The sequence below is a fragment of the Crocodylus porosus genome, unplaced genomic scaffold (assembly GCF_001723895.1).
Source record: "Crocodylus porosus isolate Cpor-Errol unplaced genomic scaffold, CroPor_comp1, whole genome shotgun sequence".
Taxonomy (NCBI): Eukaryota; Metazoa; Chordata; order Crocodylia; family Crocodylidae; genus Crocodylus; species Crocodylus porosus.
Genome location: NW_017728935.1, coordinates 6,452,872 through 6,470,057, shown reverse-complemented (window position 1 = coordinate 6,470,057; position 17,186 = coordinate 6,452,872). Strand labels below are relative to the sequence as shown.

General features: G+C 63.2%; 2 protein-coding genes across 2 annotated transcripts; one reads left to right on the top strand and one right to left on the bottom strand.

Moving 5' to 3' along the window:
- Window positions 1–3,605: 3,605 nt before the first annotated feature.
- Window positions 3,606–12,379, top strand: MOV10 (Mov10 RISC complex RNA helicase). The gene is made up of 22 exons (XM_019546819.1): window positions 3,606–3,828; window positions 4,648–4,747; window positions 4,909–5,033; window positions 5,676–5,914; window positions 6,669–6,909; window positions 7,311–7,427; window positions 7,671–7,833; window positions 7,920–8,074; window positions 8,191–8,367; window positions 8,453–8,600; window positions 8,698–8,859; window positions 8,970–9,073; window positions 9,151–9,248; window positions 9,370–9,489; window positions 9,610–9,712; window positions 9,821–9,938; window positions 10,027–10,218; window positions 10,386–10,460; window positions 10,795–10,920; window positions 11,410–11,498; window positions 11,604–11,725; window positions 11,860–12,379. Exons 1-22 carry the CDS (start codon window positions 3,695–3,697, stop codon window positions 11,922–11,924), a joined length of 2,973 nt encoding a protein of 990 aa, XP_019402364.1. The 5' UTR covers window positions 3,606–3,694; the 3' UTR covers window positions 11,925–12,379.
- A 1,211-nt stretch (window positions 12,380–13,590) lies between these two features.
- RHOC (ras homolog family member C) lies at window positions 13,591–15,878 on the bottom strand. The gene is made up of 4 exons (XM_019546825.1): window positions 15,692–15,878; window positions 15,220–15,340; window positions 14,532–14,662; window positions 13,591–14,318 (listed from the first exon to the last, which is right to left on the bottom strand). The coding sequence occupies exons 1-4, from the start codon at window positions 15,845–15,847 to the stop codon at window positions 14,145–14,147; spliced, it is 582 nt and encodes a 193-aa protein (XP_019402370.1). The 5' UTR covers window positions 15,848–15,878; the 3' UTR covers window positions 13,591–14,144.
- Window positions 15,879–17,186: the final 1,308 nt, after the last annotated feature.

Genomic DNA, 17,186 nt, shown 5'->3' with positions numbered 1-17,186 from the left:
AGTTAACCAGGATAGGAACATTTGCCAGGCCTAAGACATCAAAGGAACCACTCAGCCAATGTGTGCCAGGGATTTGGGGCCCCGGGGGAAGGAGGTGCTGGACCACAAAGCATTCCCAGAGACTCAGCACTGCATGCCTTCCCCAGCTGCTGGAATGCTCCATTCAGCTGCTGCTTTGCACCATCCCAGATGGTGACCACCACCTTCGCTCCCTCTGGTTATCCAAGTCAGTCATTCTGGGCCTGCTATAGCAACATGCTTTGCATCCCATACAAACGCCCTGGACTGTGGGCAGCTGGCACACTGGGCCTATTGTTTTTTTTCCTGGAAACATTTCCACCTCCCTCAGGTCACTGAGGCCAGCCGAAGTGCCATCAGCCCAGGGTCCCTGCCACTGTTACCAGTGGAGAAGCTCAGTAAAAAACTTGCTCGCTCTGGTGCATTGACCTACCACCAGGATCGCCTCCGCCCAGCAATGGAGCCCAAATCCAGCCTTGTCCTACATCCTGGACAAAGACCTCCACCACTTCTTAAGAGTTCACATGCTTTTCCTCCCTGGCTCCGAGGGGACTGAGCACCCCTACACCAAGCTGCAGAGCCCCCAAATCCTTTGCGTGGTGTTAGCACCTTCCTGGCCAGGCACTCCCAGTGCACCTCCACCCCTGTACCTCCTCGGAGGGAGGAAGGTGAAACATTGCCAGGGTGACACTGGGACTACAGAGCACAGCCAACCACCCCTGCCCAGCCCCGTCCTCTTTGCACCAGCCTGTTGTACTGTGTGCACCACACTCCAGTGGGAGTTGCTTCCCACCCTGGCTCCCTTTGCCCCAGACAAGCAGAAGCTAGCTGGCTATCGCAACCAAACCAAAGGACAGACTCGCCTTCCACCCCTTACCCATCTCCAGGAGACTGAAGGTGCTGCAGAAGCAGGCTGGGCTGGAGCGGAGGCCTCAAAGCCACCTCCTTCGCAGGACGGCGGAGACCAGCCCAGCCGGGTCCCGGTGCACCAGCAGCAGGTGAATCCAAGCGTCATCATGGCCCTGCTGAGCCGGGCCCAGCCCCTGGGCCTGAGGGCCCTTAAAGGTACAGGACGGTCCCAGCTTGGGGGCTGTGTGGCAAGGAGAAACAGGTGCCAGTCAGGAGAGAGAGAGACGTTAGGGCAATGGAAAGCTCATCCCCACCAAGCCAAACACCAACAGGTCTCTGTACTGCCCATGTCTATCAAAGCACCTGGTGCACATGTAGCAGGAAAAGCATCAAACCCGTCTGCCTTGACTGCCCTTGATAGGCGACAGCCTGTAAAATAGACATGTGGGAGGAAGGCAGGTCTAGTGGACAGAGCCCTGGGCTGGGACTTGGAAGCCTGGCTTGTGTGCCTAACTCTACTAGTCACCTGCCTCAGTTTTCCCCATCTATAAAATGGGGCCAGTGCTACAGCCCTTGTAAAGTACTGCGAGATCTGATCAGCATGCTGTGAAAAAGCTCGAGACGACACATCATACAGGGACACCAGGTCCAGCACTGGCTTTAATTAAACTTTGCACATGAGAGAAATGGTTAGAAACAACATTTCTGGTTGAACCACAAAGGTCTCCCCCTGCTTCTCTGGTCCCATAACTCACCCCTGGTCCGACTGGCTGGCTGTGGCAGGGCTGGGAGTGGTCTCCAGCTCTCCCCACGCTCTCAGCACCTGCTGTAAAAGCAGAAACAAGCCCAGCCAGCCAGCTCCGGCACTACCACATACCCAGGTGTGGCCTCCAGTTGCTGCAGCCACCCGCTTGACACTTACTCCCTCGGATGGGGGCTCCCTCTGAGGTCTCAATCCTCATCTTCCCATGGCCTAGGCCCTGGGACTCACTGCCTGCCCAAAGCTCAGCCCTCAGCCAGCACCAGTGAGCTCTCCGGGTGATTTTGAAGCCACCCTCCAGGGGCCACAGGCTGGTGGGAAGCAGGAAGGCAGCAGCCCCCGCCCCGAGAGCCCAGGGGGCTCCAACCCAAGGATGGGGCCTGCAAAGCAGCCCCTGCTTCCACCTGTTCCCTGGGGACTTTGCGTGGACAGAGCAGACTTAAGCCCTGCTGCTAAGGGAATCAGAATTTGTGGCTGAGATCTCTCTTTTATTAGACCAACTGGATTTGCCAAAAAACTTTTGCACAAAATGCACAAAACGAACTACTCCAAAGAGGAGATTTTACCACACAGTCAGACCCCCTGTGAAATAGGAATTTTCATTTCCAACTTTTACAATCTTTGCTCTCACGTATGCCTAAAGGAGGGGGCTTGTGCCTGAAAGATTACAAGTAAAGATTTTTGGTTTTGCAACTATCCAGTTTGTCTAATACGTGATCGCCTTTGCCTCCAGTTGATTCTTTTTGCCTCTAGACCAGTACGGCTACAACCTGGATCCCTGACACGTAGACAATATCAAACTTTAGCCTCTTTGGTATGAAAACCTCATAATTTTACAAAAAGGAAACATTTTACCACCTGAAAGCTGACACCACGCTGCAGGCTCCTGTCATTGTTGGAGTGATTTTGCATTTCACAGAGCACTGAGGCTGGGAGATACACGGCTACGACGCCGCCCCCGCAGGCAGCCCTGCCCAGAAGAGCTTTCCATCTTCCCACCCTTCCGTAAAACATGAAACATGACCGAACAGGATCCCACATGCTGCTCACCGCCAGGCAGCTTAGAGGTAACAAGGCTGCTCCAGCTTTCCTGTGCCTAATCTGCACCAAATGAGCTCTTGCAAACAGATGTTACCGCACCCTCCGCCCTCCTGCGGAACGTGAACTTTCATTTCTCCCTCCGAGAACTGTTACAAGCTTTGCTCTCTCCTGTGCCTGTGCCCAAAAGCTTGCAAATAAAGAACACCTTTGCACATATCTAGTTAGCCTCATAAAGGGATCCCACCTCTGCCACGAGTTCTGATCTTTTGCTTTTTGTTTTGCTTTTTTGCACCGTTCCTGGAAGCACTGCAATGCCAGGTCAGTGCATGGAGGGGACAGAGCAAGCTCCAGCTCCACCACAGTGGTTCTCAACTCCTTTTGTAGCAGGACCTATTTCCAAACCTCAGTGGCCAATCCGGGCCTGCCGGCCCAGCATGCAGGGCAGGGAGAGTCCCAAGCAGCTGAAACTCTACCACCGTTTCCCTTGTTTTTCTCTTTTAAAGGAGACCCCACTTGCAAAGCTCGCTTGCAACCCCTGCATAGGTTCTTGCAGCCTGGGCGCATAACCCACGGGGCGACAAACACCGCTTCAGAGAAATATAGCTACGACCTAGACACCCGGTGCTCAGGGAGCTCCGCAAAACCCCGACAGCTGCCCCACGGCCAGCATGTAACTGCTGCGGGGGAGGGGCTGCAGCCCAGGGTGCACCCATCTCCATCCTATTTAAGAGCCCTGCCGCCTGCCCGGGGGTCCACGGGGGAATAGGGCTGGATCCCTGCAGCTGCCCTCCGGCCCCTGGGTGCGGCCTGGGCTGGGCAGGGAGGTGATGGCCCACTGCTGCCTCCCAGCTAGTCCAGCCTGGCAGCTGTTGTGGTGCACAGTGCCACCTCCCTCCTGCTCCTGCCCCTCTTTCACTTTCATTTCCACTCTCTGAGCTCCCAGCTCTGGGGAGGCTCTCGGCCGCTGCTTTGGCAAGCGGAGGCAGGGGCTGGTGCGCAGAGGAGCTCCGGGCAGAGCCGCCCGAGATGCCCAAGTCCACCTTTAGGGAGAGGAGGGCTGTGGGGGACAGGTTTGTGCAGTTCCTGAAGGCCACGGGGCGGGAGGACGAGAGCAGCCGGGAGGTGCTGAGAGGCATCTACAGCCGGGAGTTCAGGAGCAGGTAAGAGCACTGCCAGGGGCCGGCTGGCTGGCCCGTGTCCAGCCCGGCGGGCTGCGCTCCGGCCTGCCTGGGCCACCCCTGGGCCCTGGCTTTCGGCGCCTGCTGGGCTCGGCCTCGAGGGCTCCCTTTGCCCCCACGCCGCTCGCCGGGGCACGGCGACGCCCTGCCTTGGCTGTGGCCGGACTTGACACGCAGCTGCCAGCCGGGAGCGCCCGGGCCTGGGGCCCGCCGCCTGGGCCAAGGATCCCGGCTCCAGGAGCAGGGGCGATGGTGCTCGGGGCTGCAGACCGGCCTGCCCACATCTCGCCGGGAGCGGCAGAGCCGGGCCCCAGCAGGGCTGCCCACTGCCCTGGGCAAACGCGGGCCGTCTGCTCGCCCCGCCCGGGGACCTTGGACCTGCGGCGCTGTCCTCGGCTTGGGCAACTCCCTGAGCCCCCGGGGCGCCGGGCTCGGGCCCCTCCTGCCCACCTGTGCCCTGTCCTGCTCGGCCCTTCCTCCCTGCACGGAGGGAGCAGGACGGGTGGAGACTGCTGTCTGCCCAAGGCTGCGCCAGGAGCCCTCGCTCCTGGGCTGTGCCACTGCCCCCCGGCTCTCGCCGCAGCGCCTCCATCCCCATAACGAAGGACGCTGCCCCCCTGCCAGCCTAGCACCGGCTCGACTGGGAAAGTGTCCTCCATGCCAGCCCCAGCTAAGGAGCAGGACGGGGAGATGCCCCAGCCTGCGTGCCGCGTCTTCCTCCTCCCCGCCCCATGCCCTCACCCACCTGGGGGCACTGCCCCGGGGCCCGGCTTGCTGCCTTTCCCCTCGTCGTTGTTGCAGCCTGGATGGCGAGACTGTGCCCAACTTCTCCTCCGTGCTCTACACCATGGGGCAGAGCGGCCGGGCGGAGGTGCGCGGGGATGTCGTGCGCTTCGGCAAGGTAGGTGGGCGCAGGGTGCGACGCGGGACGAGGCTCCCGGGGTACCCTCCCGTGGGAGCCAGGGGTTGCTGCCCCGGCCGCGGGGACGCTGGTCCTGGCAGCCCCGGCTCCTAAGTGCTCTGCGCTGGTTTGATGCCACAGCGGGGCCCCGTCTTCTGCAGGTGAAAAAGACGGTGGTGGTCGCAGACTTGTACCGGAGACCCCGGCCCAAAGCTGGCAACCAGCCCGACGCAGACCAGGCACCCGGCCCCAGCCAGGGTCCCCGCAGAGGGTGGGCCAGGGGCAGGTACGCGCCGCGCCGCGCCGCGCCCCAGTCCCAGCAGTGGCGGGGAGAACCCGGGTCGTGCCGGTTTCCTGCGTCCCTCGGTGCCGGATGGTGGAGGCTGAAAACGAGAGCAACGGTCTGAGCAGGGTTTTCCCCTACTCCCCCTCGTGCTCGCTGCCTCTGGTATTTTGGGTCCAGGAAGCTGCTTAACAGGCCGTGCCAAGGACGCATCCAGGCTTCGTTTGAATCTGGCTGAACCCTTGGCTCCTGCCACATCTGAGGGGGCCGAGTCCCACCCTTGGCCGCACACCAGGGCAGGGGGAGAACTTGCTGGTGTTAGTTTTACGCTGACCTGCTTGTTTCATGCTGTGGTGCCTCCTTGTCTGGGGTACTCGATTTAATCATGAGCCGGGCCGCCCAGAGCCCTTCCCTGGCAGGGCCTGGGGCTTTCAGCCCATGCAGAGCTCCTGCAGTCTCCTCGGTGCAGCCGGGCTTGCAGCGAGCGGGAGGGCTGGGAGCCCTGGGCCAGGCCCTGCCGGTGTCGGCCTGGATCCTACTGACACTGGGAGGAGTTCTGCACGAGGTGCTTGCAGGATCTGGCCCGGCAGGCAGGTGGGCAAACCCCACAGGGTCCAAGCACCTGATGCCCCTCTCCACCCGCAGGGCCGAGTTCATCAGCGCCAAGCATGGGATGAGCGTGGTCTCTGAGCACGACGAGGGCAACGGCCGCATCCGCTTTACCATCACCCCCAAGATGCTCAAGACGGTCACAATCCGGGTGGAGAACCAGGGCGCGGGGCCTGTCACAATCCTGCAGTGCCGGCCCCTGCGGCGCCCGCAGGAATTTGAGTTTCACGATGCACAAGGAGTGACGCAGGGCCGGACCCTGCTGTTGGAGCCAGGTACTTGGGCACGGCTCCCCGCAGGCTGGGCAGCTACCCCCACTACCACCCTCTGCCCAGAGGGGCAGCAATGGGGCTGCTGGCACCCCTCTGCAAGCCCTGCTGTCTGCCCAGTTTGCTGCAGTGCCCCAGGCAGGCGGCATGCATGGAGCACAGCTCCTCCTGCCTGGGTACTGCAAACCCGGCACTACCAAAATCAGGACTGGGGAGCCCTTCAAGCCATCCTGTGCACCCCACAACATACCCAAGACTCAGGATGGGCTCAAAACCAACATGTGCAGAGAGGGGGCAGGGCCACGTGCCCACATCCCCTGCTATAGCTGGGGGTTGATGAGTGGATTTGCTGGCCATGCTCTGGGCTGTAGAGGAAGGAGGGAAACCCCGGTCCAACCTGGGCAAAAACTCTTCCCAGACCCAAATCTGGCCTTGGCATGGGAGCTAGAGGAGACGGCCCGGTGCCACAGGGGCCTCTGCTCCAGCAGGGCCCGGCGTGGATGCTTTGGTGGACAGGAAACCCTGGGAGCGCAAGCGTGGAGCTGGGGCGCGGTGCAGCCCAGCGCAGGCTGGAGGGATGGACTGGGTGACCAGCGCTCGGTGTAGAGCTATGTCGCGGGCGGCGAGTGCAGGTCCGAGCTGCTGGATCTGGCCCTGGGGGAGGAACCTGGCCCCGTGCTTGCTCTCTGCCCCAAGCGATGGCCCCTGCTCCCCGCCGGGGGGACCAGGACAGGCGGTCTCACTGCCCGCTGTGCTGCAGGTAGCTCCTACCCGATCGAGGTGCGGTGCCTGACCCAGCACTACGGCTACTTCCCTGTCACGCTGCTGTTTGAGTTCACGGCCGAGCAGATGGGCCCTTTCTCCATCGGGCGCTTCGTGTCAGCCGTGGCCAACAGCCAGCTGGCGAAGAAGCTGGGGCCCACGGTGCCCTACACACCGTACCAGGACGGGCTGCACAAGCCCCTCACGGTCCTCACTGACGATGGTGTCCCGCCCAACAGGTACAAACGTGCTTGCTTGGCCCCTACTCCCTTGCTGCCCTGCGGGCTGGTAACCCCGGCACGGCCCAGCAACCTGGACCTGGCTCAAGCCACCCCCCGTGCGACTGGCGCTGGCTTGCAGCAGCTCAAAGACCCCTCGAGGCCCCGCGTTTGCTCCCTGCGGAGGTGCGGCCAAGTCCTCTGTGGGTGCCCAGCTCGCGTGCCACTCCGTGGGGCACGAGGCAGTGCCGGCGGGCCTGAGCATCTCGGGCTGTGCGCGTGCAAGCCAGAAGGGGCGTGGGGCAGCTTCAGCTCCCTGCAGGCTGCTCCCAGGCACCCTGTGCCCGGCTCTGGTGGATGATGGCACTGCACGCGAGCACCAGCCCTAGCCCGTTCCTGCAACGTCCCCTTCATCCCTGCAGCTCCCAGCGCTCGGACCTGGAGCAGGACATCCGGCTGCCCCAGTGCAACTACCCACGGAGCCTGAAGGACGCGATCCGGCGCGTGCCTGGCACGGACAAGGAGTGGGCCAGGCTGCGGTGAGCACCCCTGTCCCGCGGGTCCCCGCGCCTCTCCTGCTCCCCACGTCCACCAGGCAGCTCAGGAATTGCACGCCCAGCTCCTGTTTCCCCAGAGCCTGGCACCACTACTGAGGGGTCCTGGCCCCACGAGCAAGCAGGGCACGCAGCCCCTCCTCCCAGACACCACTGCCCCTTGCTCCGGGCCCAGCTGGGTGGGTACAAGCGGGTCCTGGGTGAAGCCGTGGCTGGCCCTGCCCGCAGGTCCTCCCTGGAGGCGCCCCTGCAATTTGGGAATTACACGGAGAAGTTCCAGCTGCTGCTGCACCTCGAGGAGGTGCAGATGGAGGTCGACATCCGGCGCTACGACCTGCAGGACACCCCGATGGTGCACGACCCGAACAACAATCAGCTGCTCATCCTGAAGGTGAGAGCTGGGACAGGGGAGGAAGGGCCCGGGCTGCCCGGCGCAGCTGGGGCACATCCCCGTGCCCACGGGACCTGTTCTCTCAGGTGCCCGGCGTGGCCGAGAACCGCCCATCTCTGCTGAGGGGCGACCACTTGTTCTCCACGCTGAGCAAGGAGCGTGGCTGCCGCGGGCTGGTGCAGTACAAGGGCTATGTGCACCGCGTGGAGCTGGACCGTGTCAAGCTGGGTTTCTCCAGACGGTGAGTTGTGTCCGGCCCTATCTGTCTCCCCGAGGGGCTCGGGCCAACCTGCAGGAGCCAAACCAGGCCCCTGGGGGCTGAGGCAGAGCTGGGCGCTCAGCTCCACCTGCTTCCAGCCTGCTGGATAGCTTCGTGAACAACCTGCTCTTCGACGTGACCTTCACCTTCAACCGGGTGCCCCTGCGGGTGCAGCACCGGGCCGTACGGCTGGCTGCAGAGCGAGGCCTGGAGGACGTCCTCTTCCCTGCCTTCTCCGCAGAGAAGTCCTTCCTGGAGGACGGTGCCAAGCTGCGGTGAGCGGCCGGGCTGGGCGCGGGGGCGGCCGCATGGGGTGTAGGGTCTCCCGCAGCACGGCTCAGCCCTGCGCCCTCCCCGCAGCCTGTTCGACCGGAGCCTGGAGAGCAACAAGGAGCAATGCGAGGCTGTGAGGGGCATCGTGTCGGGGCTGTCCAGGCCCGCGCCCTACCTCATCTTTGGGCCGCCAGGGACAGGCAAGACGGTCACGGTGGTGGAGGCCATCAAGCAGGTGAGGGGAGCAGGACGGGGCTCGGAGCTGGAGTTTGCCCCTTCCCTGCGCATCTCCGTGGCTGTGCCCATGCTCCCCTCCCTCCGCGTGTGCCCAGGTGCTGGACCGCATCAAGGGCTCGCACGTGCTGGCCTGCGCCCCCTCCAACAGTGCCGCCGACCTGCTCTGCCAGCGCCTGCTCCAGCACTGGGACGCGCGGCACATCTACAGGCTTAACGCCAGCTGCCGCGACTACAGCCGGGTGCCGGCGGACATCAAGGTAGGTGTATGCCCATCCCAGCTCCTGGAGATGCTGGGGGGGCCCCGAGTGAGCGGTGCCCTGGGGCATGTGGCTGCGTGCCCTGCCCCAAGGCTTGTGATTGTTCCCAGCCCTGCTGCAACTGGGATGCGGCGCAGGAGTCCTACGTGTACCCGGGCCGGGCCGAGCTGCAACGCTACCGGGTCCTCGTCACCACGCTGATCCCGGCAGGGAGGTAGGATGGGCCTGGGTAGTGCAGGGGCCGGGATGGGGAGTCCAGCACAGCACTCGCTCACGTGGGTGTCCCTCCAGGCTGGCCTCGGCGGCGTTCCCTCCGGGCCACTTCTCCCACGTTTTCATTGACGAGTGTGGCCACGCCATGGAGCCGGAAAGCGTGACGGCTGTCGCAGGTGAGTGGCACCAGGCCCCCCGGCCCTCGCTCTGCCGCCGTGTCTCGGCAGCCCTGGATGCGCACGGGACGCTTGAGAGCTGGCACGGGGCAGGGCTCTCCCACCCCTTTCCTCTGCCCAGGTATCCTGAGCGCGATGGACCAGGACACCAACCCCAGTGGTGGGCAGCTGGTGCTGGCAGGGGACCCCAAGCAGCTGGGCCCCATTTTGAGGTCCCCGCTGGGCACTGAGCACGGCCTGGGTGAGTGCAGACCCCGGCAAGGCCGTCTCTGGTGCGCGCATCACGTTGCCTCGCCCTGCCGGTGCTGCAGCTGGGCCCCGCCGGGGGCTCGTGGCTGAGCGCGGTCGCTGTGTCCCGCAGGCGTCTCGCTGCTGGAGCGGCTCATGCACCACAACTCGCTGTACCAGAAGGCCGGTGGGAGCTACAAATCCCAGTTTGTCACGAAGCTGCTGAGGAATTACCGGTGCAGAGGCCGGGGCGGGCGGGGGTCCCTGAGGGCTTGATGCCTCCAGGCCGCGTGAGCTGTGGGGAGCAGCCCTGCGCCCCTTGCAAATGCCTTGGTGTCCCCCAGGTCCCATGCTGCCATCTTGAAGATCCCCAACGAGCTATTCTACGAGGGGGAGCTGCAGGAGCACGCGGACCAAGTCATCACCCGCTCCTACTGTGCCTGGCCGGAGCTGCCCAAGCAGGTGGGGCCCAGCCTGGCCAGGCCCTTGCCCCCCACGCCTTGTCGGGCAGTCCCTGGGTCTGACTCTGCTCCATCCTGCCCCGCTCCAGGGCTTTCCTGTCATCTTCCACGGGGTCCAAGGGGAGAACGAGCGGGAGGAGAAGAGCCCGTCCTTCTTCAACGTGGCCGAGATTGACATCGTGGTCAGCTACCTCAAGAAGCTACTGAAGAGCCAGGCCAAGAAGGGCATCCCTCGCATCTCGCCCAAGGACGTCGGCATTATCTCCCCATACAGGAAGCAGGTGAGAGGCTGCGGGGTGCCAGCCCCCCACACTGGGGCCGTATGTCCCAGCCAGGCTGTGCGGCCGGGAGCCCCTCGCTGCACGCACGAGATGCCACGACCTGACGCAGGAGGATGGCCCCAAGCACGGTGGGGACCTCATCCTCTCTCCCCGCACCCCCGTGCCAGGTGGAGAAGATCCGCAAGGCCATCACCAGCGTGGACCAGGAGCTGAAGGCACTGCCAGACATCCAGGAGCTGAAGGTGGGTCTGGAAGGGCAGAAGACACCACAGCACCCAGCTCCTCACGCCCCTGGGGTCTCTGCAGTGATACCTGCACCAGGAACCGGGCTGTGCCTGGAGGGGCATCTCCTATGCCAGCCTGGCACCCTTGCCTACACCAGCTCAAAGACCCAGTGCTCAGGCAGCCTGGAGAGGGTGGTTACTGGTCTGCACTCGGCCCGCACCCCCCCGCTTTCTTCCCTGGCGCATCCTGGACCCCCCAGCACCCCCAAATGTCCCCTGGCTGCGATGTGGGAGGCAGCCCCAGCAGAGGGAGGACCCAGGCGAGGCTGCCTCAGCGCTGTGTGCACCCCAGGTCGGCTCCGTGGAGGAGTTCCAGGGCCAGGAGCGGCGCGTGATCCTCGTCTCCACCGTGCGCAGCTGTAGCGAGTACCTGGGCATGGATGAGCAGTTCCAGCTCGGCTTCCTCAAGAGCCCCCAGGTGCACCAGGGGCTCTGCTCCACCACCCCCTGCCCTGTCCCAAGGTGGGGGCCTTCCTGGGGGGAAAGGCCTCTGCTGCCCGGGGATGGGGGCAGCTGCAGCTGGGCCAAAACTAAGCAAAAGCCTCCGTGGCACAGCCCAGAGGGGCTCCCAATCTCGGCACCTCCTCCTGACATCCAGCTGTGGGGTAACTGGGGGCAGCTGTGGCAAGAGACCTTCCCTGCCCAGCCCTTCCTTACCCCCTTCCTCTCTAACCAAGCCCAGAGGGCTGGGAGCACGCAGGTCTCCACAAGGACCTGCACTTGTCTGGCCCAGTGAGAACCGCAGCTCTCGCAAGTGCCTGCATCTCTGGCTGGGCAAGGGCAGCCCTTGGCTCCAGCACTGCCCCAGGCATGAGAGCTGGGGAGCCAGGTGCGACCTGCTCCCAAATCACTTGGGTCCAGCTCGGCCACGGGCAAGACGGACCTCACACCTACCCTCTCTGTCCAGAGGTTCAATGTGGCCGTCACCAGGGCCAAAGCTCTCCTGATAATCGTGGGCAACCCAGTCATCCTCAGCAAGGATCCGCACTGGTCCAGGTGAGGCATGGCCCATGTCCTACCCTGCTCTCCTGCAAGGCATCACCCTTGTACGGAGTGGCCATGCCAGCCACTGCTAATGTGCCCTCGTCCCTGCGTGGCCAGGTTCCTGCAGTACTGCATAGGGGGAGGTGGGTACACGGGCTACCCGTACAGCAAGGATGCCATGGACGACGATGGCCTGGCTTTCGACCTCAGTGCCCTCAACGTGAGCGGGCAGCCAGCAGGTAGAGAGCACGCGGGCATGGACCCCCGACCCCAGCCGTGGGGAACGGTGTGGGAGGAGGGGGGCTACTGGGCACCCCACTGCCCTGGCCAGGGGCACCCTGCTCCCTGCCTGTTCCTATTCCTGTTCCTGCAGGAGCCGAAGGAAGGGAGAGCCACCTCCAGCAGCAAGTGGAGCCGATGTGGAGACACGAGCACTGAGTACTGCCTCTGCGTCCATCGCCTCCTCGTCTGCCTGGCTCGGCTCCTTGCACTACCTTGCTCCCTGTGTTGGGCAGGGGATGCTGGGCCAGCCCCTTTGTGCAGCGTGCTTCTACCTTTCTCCTACCTCAGGCTCTCTAGGTTGGCATGTCTCTCTCCTGCCCTTTCCTCTTCAGTGATGGTGTTAGCTGAAATGGAAATTGCTTTGGCAAACCAGAAAGGGAGAAGAGACCTCTCTGGCTGATGACTGCTGTACACCCCAGGAAGCCAGCTCATCGCCCGGGGCTGGGGACGCAGCCTGGAGCTCTCCTTCCCAAGGAGCACCTAAACCTCAGGCTGGGTCCCTGGGCCTGCAGCAGCTGCTAGCTACTGCACCAGGCCCTGCTTCCACCAGCTCTGGGGAAAACCCAACGTGCCCAGCCTGGCAGAGCCGCTCTTTGGTTATTTTTCTGCAATACAGGTCTGCAAAAAAACTCTTGTGTCCAGCATGATTCCAGGGGCGGGAACAGGGCCTTCCTTTCTCTTGCAGCGAGGAGGAGGATGCGTGGGAGCTGGGGGACACCAAGGCAACGGCTGCGGGGAGAGAAGTCTGGGCCTCATGTGCATCTGCTCCCTGGAGCCTGGGCAGAGATGGCTGGTGCCTTTACTCCCCCAGCTCTGGGTGTTCACCTACCAGCAGCTTCCCCATGCTGCTGGAAGGGAGCTGGACGGTGCAGCATCTGCATAGCAAACCCCAACCCGCACAGTCGCATTTCCTCCCGGTGCAGCTCTTGCTCCACCTCCGGGGCCTCGGCAAAGAGGGGAGTTACAGGAGCTGGTGGCAGGGGGGCTGTGTGTGCAGCATCCCCTAGGCTCCTGCCATGGCCCTAGCTACCTGCTTTGCTCAGCAGAGACCAAGGCAGCAGGGCTGGGAATGTGAAAGAGGCATCATGCAGGATGCCCCAACTGTGCAGCAGCCCCTTCCTCCTGCCCAGGCAGAGCGGGTAGCCTCTTCCTATGGCTCACGTGTTAGACCCACCAGCCCAGAGTTGAGGGGACCCTGCTGCAAACTGCTCCAGGCAGCAACCGCTGCTGTTGAGCGCCCTCCCTGTCCTGCCCCCAGCTGTCTTGCTCACCTGGACAAGAAGGAAATGCCTGTTCAGGGCTAGCTCACATGCTGCCCAGACGGAGAGCAGCAGCTCGAGCCCAGGGCGGCAGGGAAGGGGGCAGATTGCACCAGCGGGGGAAGGCCCTGGCTCCACAGCCCAAGCAAGGCAGGGAGTCAGACTCGGGCACTTTACCCGAACAGGCAGGAGGCAGCTTGAGCCCAGCGCAGGGTGATTTCATGCTTGGGGAAGGGATCGGGTTTGCCTAGCGCAGAAGACAGGCTTTATCTCCAGAAACAAGACAGGGCAAGGGAAAGGGCAGGGTTGTCCTTCCGGCGCAGGCTGCAGTGGGACAGGGCTGCTTCGGCCATGCTCCCTGCTTGGCGAGGGCTGAGGATAACCCGCTGGCACTGTACCGCTCCCCCGTCTACCCCTGCACCACGAGCAGAAGGGGAGGGGAGGTGTGGATGCCCAGGGCAGAAGAGATGCATGAGTCTGCGTCTCGGGTGCAAAAGCAGCAGCTCCCGCTGCTCCCCACACCCAGGCAGGGTCCGCATGCAAGGAAGGAGTCAGCCTGGGGGGTGACAAGGCCTTTATTGATTTGAGGAAAGGAGGAGATGGCGCTGCCACCGCGCAGGACTGAGGGGAGCACAGCGGAGGCCATCGCAGGCAGGGCTGGAACAAGTCCATACGAAATGCTGGTGTGTGCACGTGTGCTGTGCACCTCAGTCAGCCCCCACAGGCCTGGAGCAGCTGGATGCTGGGCTCAGAAACAGGGCAGGAGTGCAGGGAACGGGGATAGGGACAGGGCCACCCCAGCCATGGGTCAGAAGACCCAGAGCCAGCATCTGCTCAAACAGTGATTCAGCCCCGCAGGGACGGGCACGGAGAGGAGCATGAACCAGGACCGCAGGGCACCCTGCATGGTCCGTACCCACAGCGACACCTACACAAGAGAGCCCCAGACGCAGCCAACCCCTCTTAGCCCACAACCGTTGCCACGCGGTGGGTGCAGAACAGACCAGCACGTGAAACGCCGACTCTAGCCATCATCAGCCCCGGCAGCGCCCTCTCCCCCGGCGCGTCTGGGGTGGGGGCAGGGGAGACGGACACAGCCCCGAGAGCAGGTGCGGGCTCACAGCAGCAGGCAGCCTCTGCGCTGCTTCTTCTTGCGCACCTGCAGCCCAGCGCGCGTGGCCATCTCGAACACCTCCCGCACGCCCTCCTTCGTCTTGGCCGAGCACTCCAAGTACCCGAAGGCACTGATCCTGTTCGCCATGTCCCGCCCTTCCTCCGGCTTCACCGGCTCCTGGCACAGAAAAGCAAGGAGAGGTGAGGACGCACGGCCGCAGCAGCTCTGGAAATGCGCCAGCACCCTGCGTCTCCCTGGCCAGGCTCCCACCCAACCCAGGCAGCAGGGTGGGAAGCTGCCGTATGCGCCAGGCTGGACTAGACGCCACGCCTTGGGAGACGGGACAGGTGCCAGCTCAGAGGCATAGCCTATGATTTCTCCTCACCATACCTGCTTCATCTTGGCAAGCTCGCGGCGTGTGTGCTCGTCATTGCGCAAGTCTTTCTTGTTTCCCACCAGGATGATGGGCACGTTGGGGCAGAAGTGCTTCACTTCCGGGGTCCACTTCTCAGGGATGTTTTCTGCAAGAGGAGTCGCCGCGCACACTCAGGGGCAGGCCGGGCTGTGACCGCCGGCTTCCCACGCGCACTGCCCCTGCCCTGCCCGAGAGCCAGAGACGCACGGGGCAGGCAGTGGCAGCGATGCCGGTGACCTGCTTGGCTACAGCCTCAAGCACACGCTGTGCTTTTCCCCAGCTGGCTCAGGAACATGACAACACCCGCCCGGGCAGAGCGCAGCTGTAGCCGGGGCGGGGGAGGAGGCATAGCCACAAGGCCCGAGTCTCCTGCACGCTGCCCCAGCCACAGCTGTGTCCTCTGCCAGGACGCATCCTGTCCTTGCGGGAAGGCTCGGGACCAGCAGTCCTGAGGGGCACGAGGGATGAGTGGGGATCAGCAGCAATCCCAGCTGCGGCCAAGTCTGCTCCCTGGGCACCAGAGCAGCCCTGAGATCCCCTGGGTCGAAGCCCCACAGCCCTTGAAGTATCTGTCAGGCTGGTTTGTGACCAGGACTTTCCCCTTCCAAGGGAGGTCCTGCCCCTCGCGAGCACCTCCGTGTCCCTCTGCCCCAGGCGTCCTACCCAGGCTGTCCGGGCTGTCAAGAGAGAAGCACACGAGGATGACGTCCGTATCCGGGTAGGAAAGGGGACGCAGCCTGTCGTAGTCCTCCTGCCCCGCTGTGTCCCAGAGAAACAGCTCCACCTGGGAAGGCAGAGACCCGGGTGAGTCGCACGCACCGGAGAAGCTCATCCAAGCTGGGCGCACACCTTCTCCAGGAGCAGGACAGGCTGGGCACCGCAGCCCCACATCACCCGGCTATGAAGCAGTGATGCTCCCATGCAGCCCACCTGCGAGTGCCCAGGACACAACCCCTGCCCACTGCCTGCTCCTGAGCCTGAGGACAAGGTGAGCATGGGGTCCCAGAGCAGGGTCTGAGGGTTTACTAATGTCACAGGCACAAGCACCTGCGGCTGGACCGGCGGGGCTACCGGAGCAGTTTTCTGGGCTATGCAAGAGAGAGACTAGAGTGCCCCGACGCCACGCGGCTCGTACCTGCTTTCCATCGACTTCAATGTCCGCAATGTAGTTATCAAAGACAGTGGGCACGTAGACCTCGGGGAACTGGTCCTTGCTGAACACGATCAGCAGGCAGGTCTTCCCGCAGGCCCCGTCGCCCACGGTCACCAGCTTCTTCCGGATGGCTGCCATGGCTGCTCGGACAAGAGCAAGGAGACGGGTGAGCCACGCGCCGCAGGGACGCAGCCGTCCTGGATCCCCAAGGGCCACACCGAGCCCCAGCCAGACTGACAAGGCAGTTACCAAAATGCAGGAGCCCCGGCCCTGCCTGCCTACACCCCAAAACTGCAGTCACCCTATTTTTAGCATGCTCTGGGTGTACACGGGTACAGCGACCAGCTCTCAGGGACATGCTGCTCTCCAGGGCAGCAGCACAGCCGACAGCCAGCAAATTTTGATTTACTGAGTCCACAGAAGCACCCCAAGCTTCAGTTCCACACAGACCATCGTCCCACCCATCCGCAGCCACCGCACCCAGCAGGCGAGGCCCCGTGCCAAGAACCATCCGGAGGAGCCGTGAGCAAGGGGACGCAATCAGGGATGGAGTCGGGGAAGCCGAGGAGGGAGGGGACGCAGCTTGTGGTCCAGAAGACACATCCCACACCAAAAAGATGCAGCGAGAAGCCCAGCCCATCCCGACGCCAGATGCACCCAGGGACGCTTATGCGGCGCTCTCACACATGCAAGCACCGCTTCAGGCCGGGTTCAGGGAGTGGGGGCAACACCCCAAAGAGCTCGTGCCTCTGTCACCCATCCAAAGGGGGAGAAAACGGAGCAGCAGCATCTGCTCCCCCGCCACGGCTATCAGAGCCACGGCAGGAACCGGCCCATTTCCCACTATCCCGCACCCGGATTGCATCCCCAGGGTCTGATCAGACGAACCCACGTTAACGGCCAGCAGCTTCCCATTTTGCCAGGAAACTCTCTCCTGGTGCGGGGCCAGCTGCCTGGCACAACACACGGCTCACGACCTCCCACCAAACCCATGCCAGGAGCTCCTCCCCAGGCCACGTGTCCCTGAGAATCACTCATTGCACAAGTGCTGCCGTGCCATGGGCTCACCTATCCCTTGCCAGCAACTCCAAGCCAGGCCTGCAGAGCCAACATCCAACCCTGGCAGTTGAGGCAGAGGCCTCCAGCCCCGCGGGATCCATGATGGTAGGTCCAAAATGAACAAAGCCCATGGGTGTGTTTGCTCACAACAGACCAGGCAGGAGCCACCTCTGCACCAGCTTGATCCTCAGCTACACTGAAGGTGTCAGTACCAGCAATGTTATGTCCCTGCCCGAGACCAGGTAATTCCCCTGCCTTTCAAGTGTCTTCCTCTGTTCCTATGGGTTTCCTTCTACTTCTGGGGCACAGCAAAGTCCTTCCAGGCTTGGCGATCCATCCCCACCCTGCTTTCTCTCCAAGCCGTGCCAGCTGCACCACCGAGCTCAGGCTCTCAGGTCCCTGGGTCATGCAGCCACTC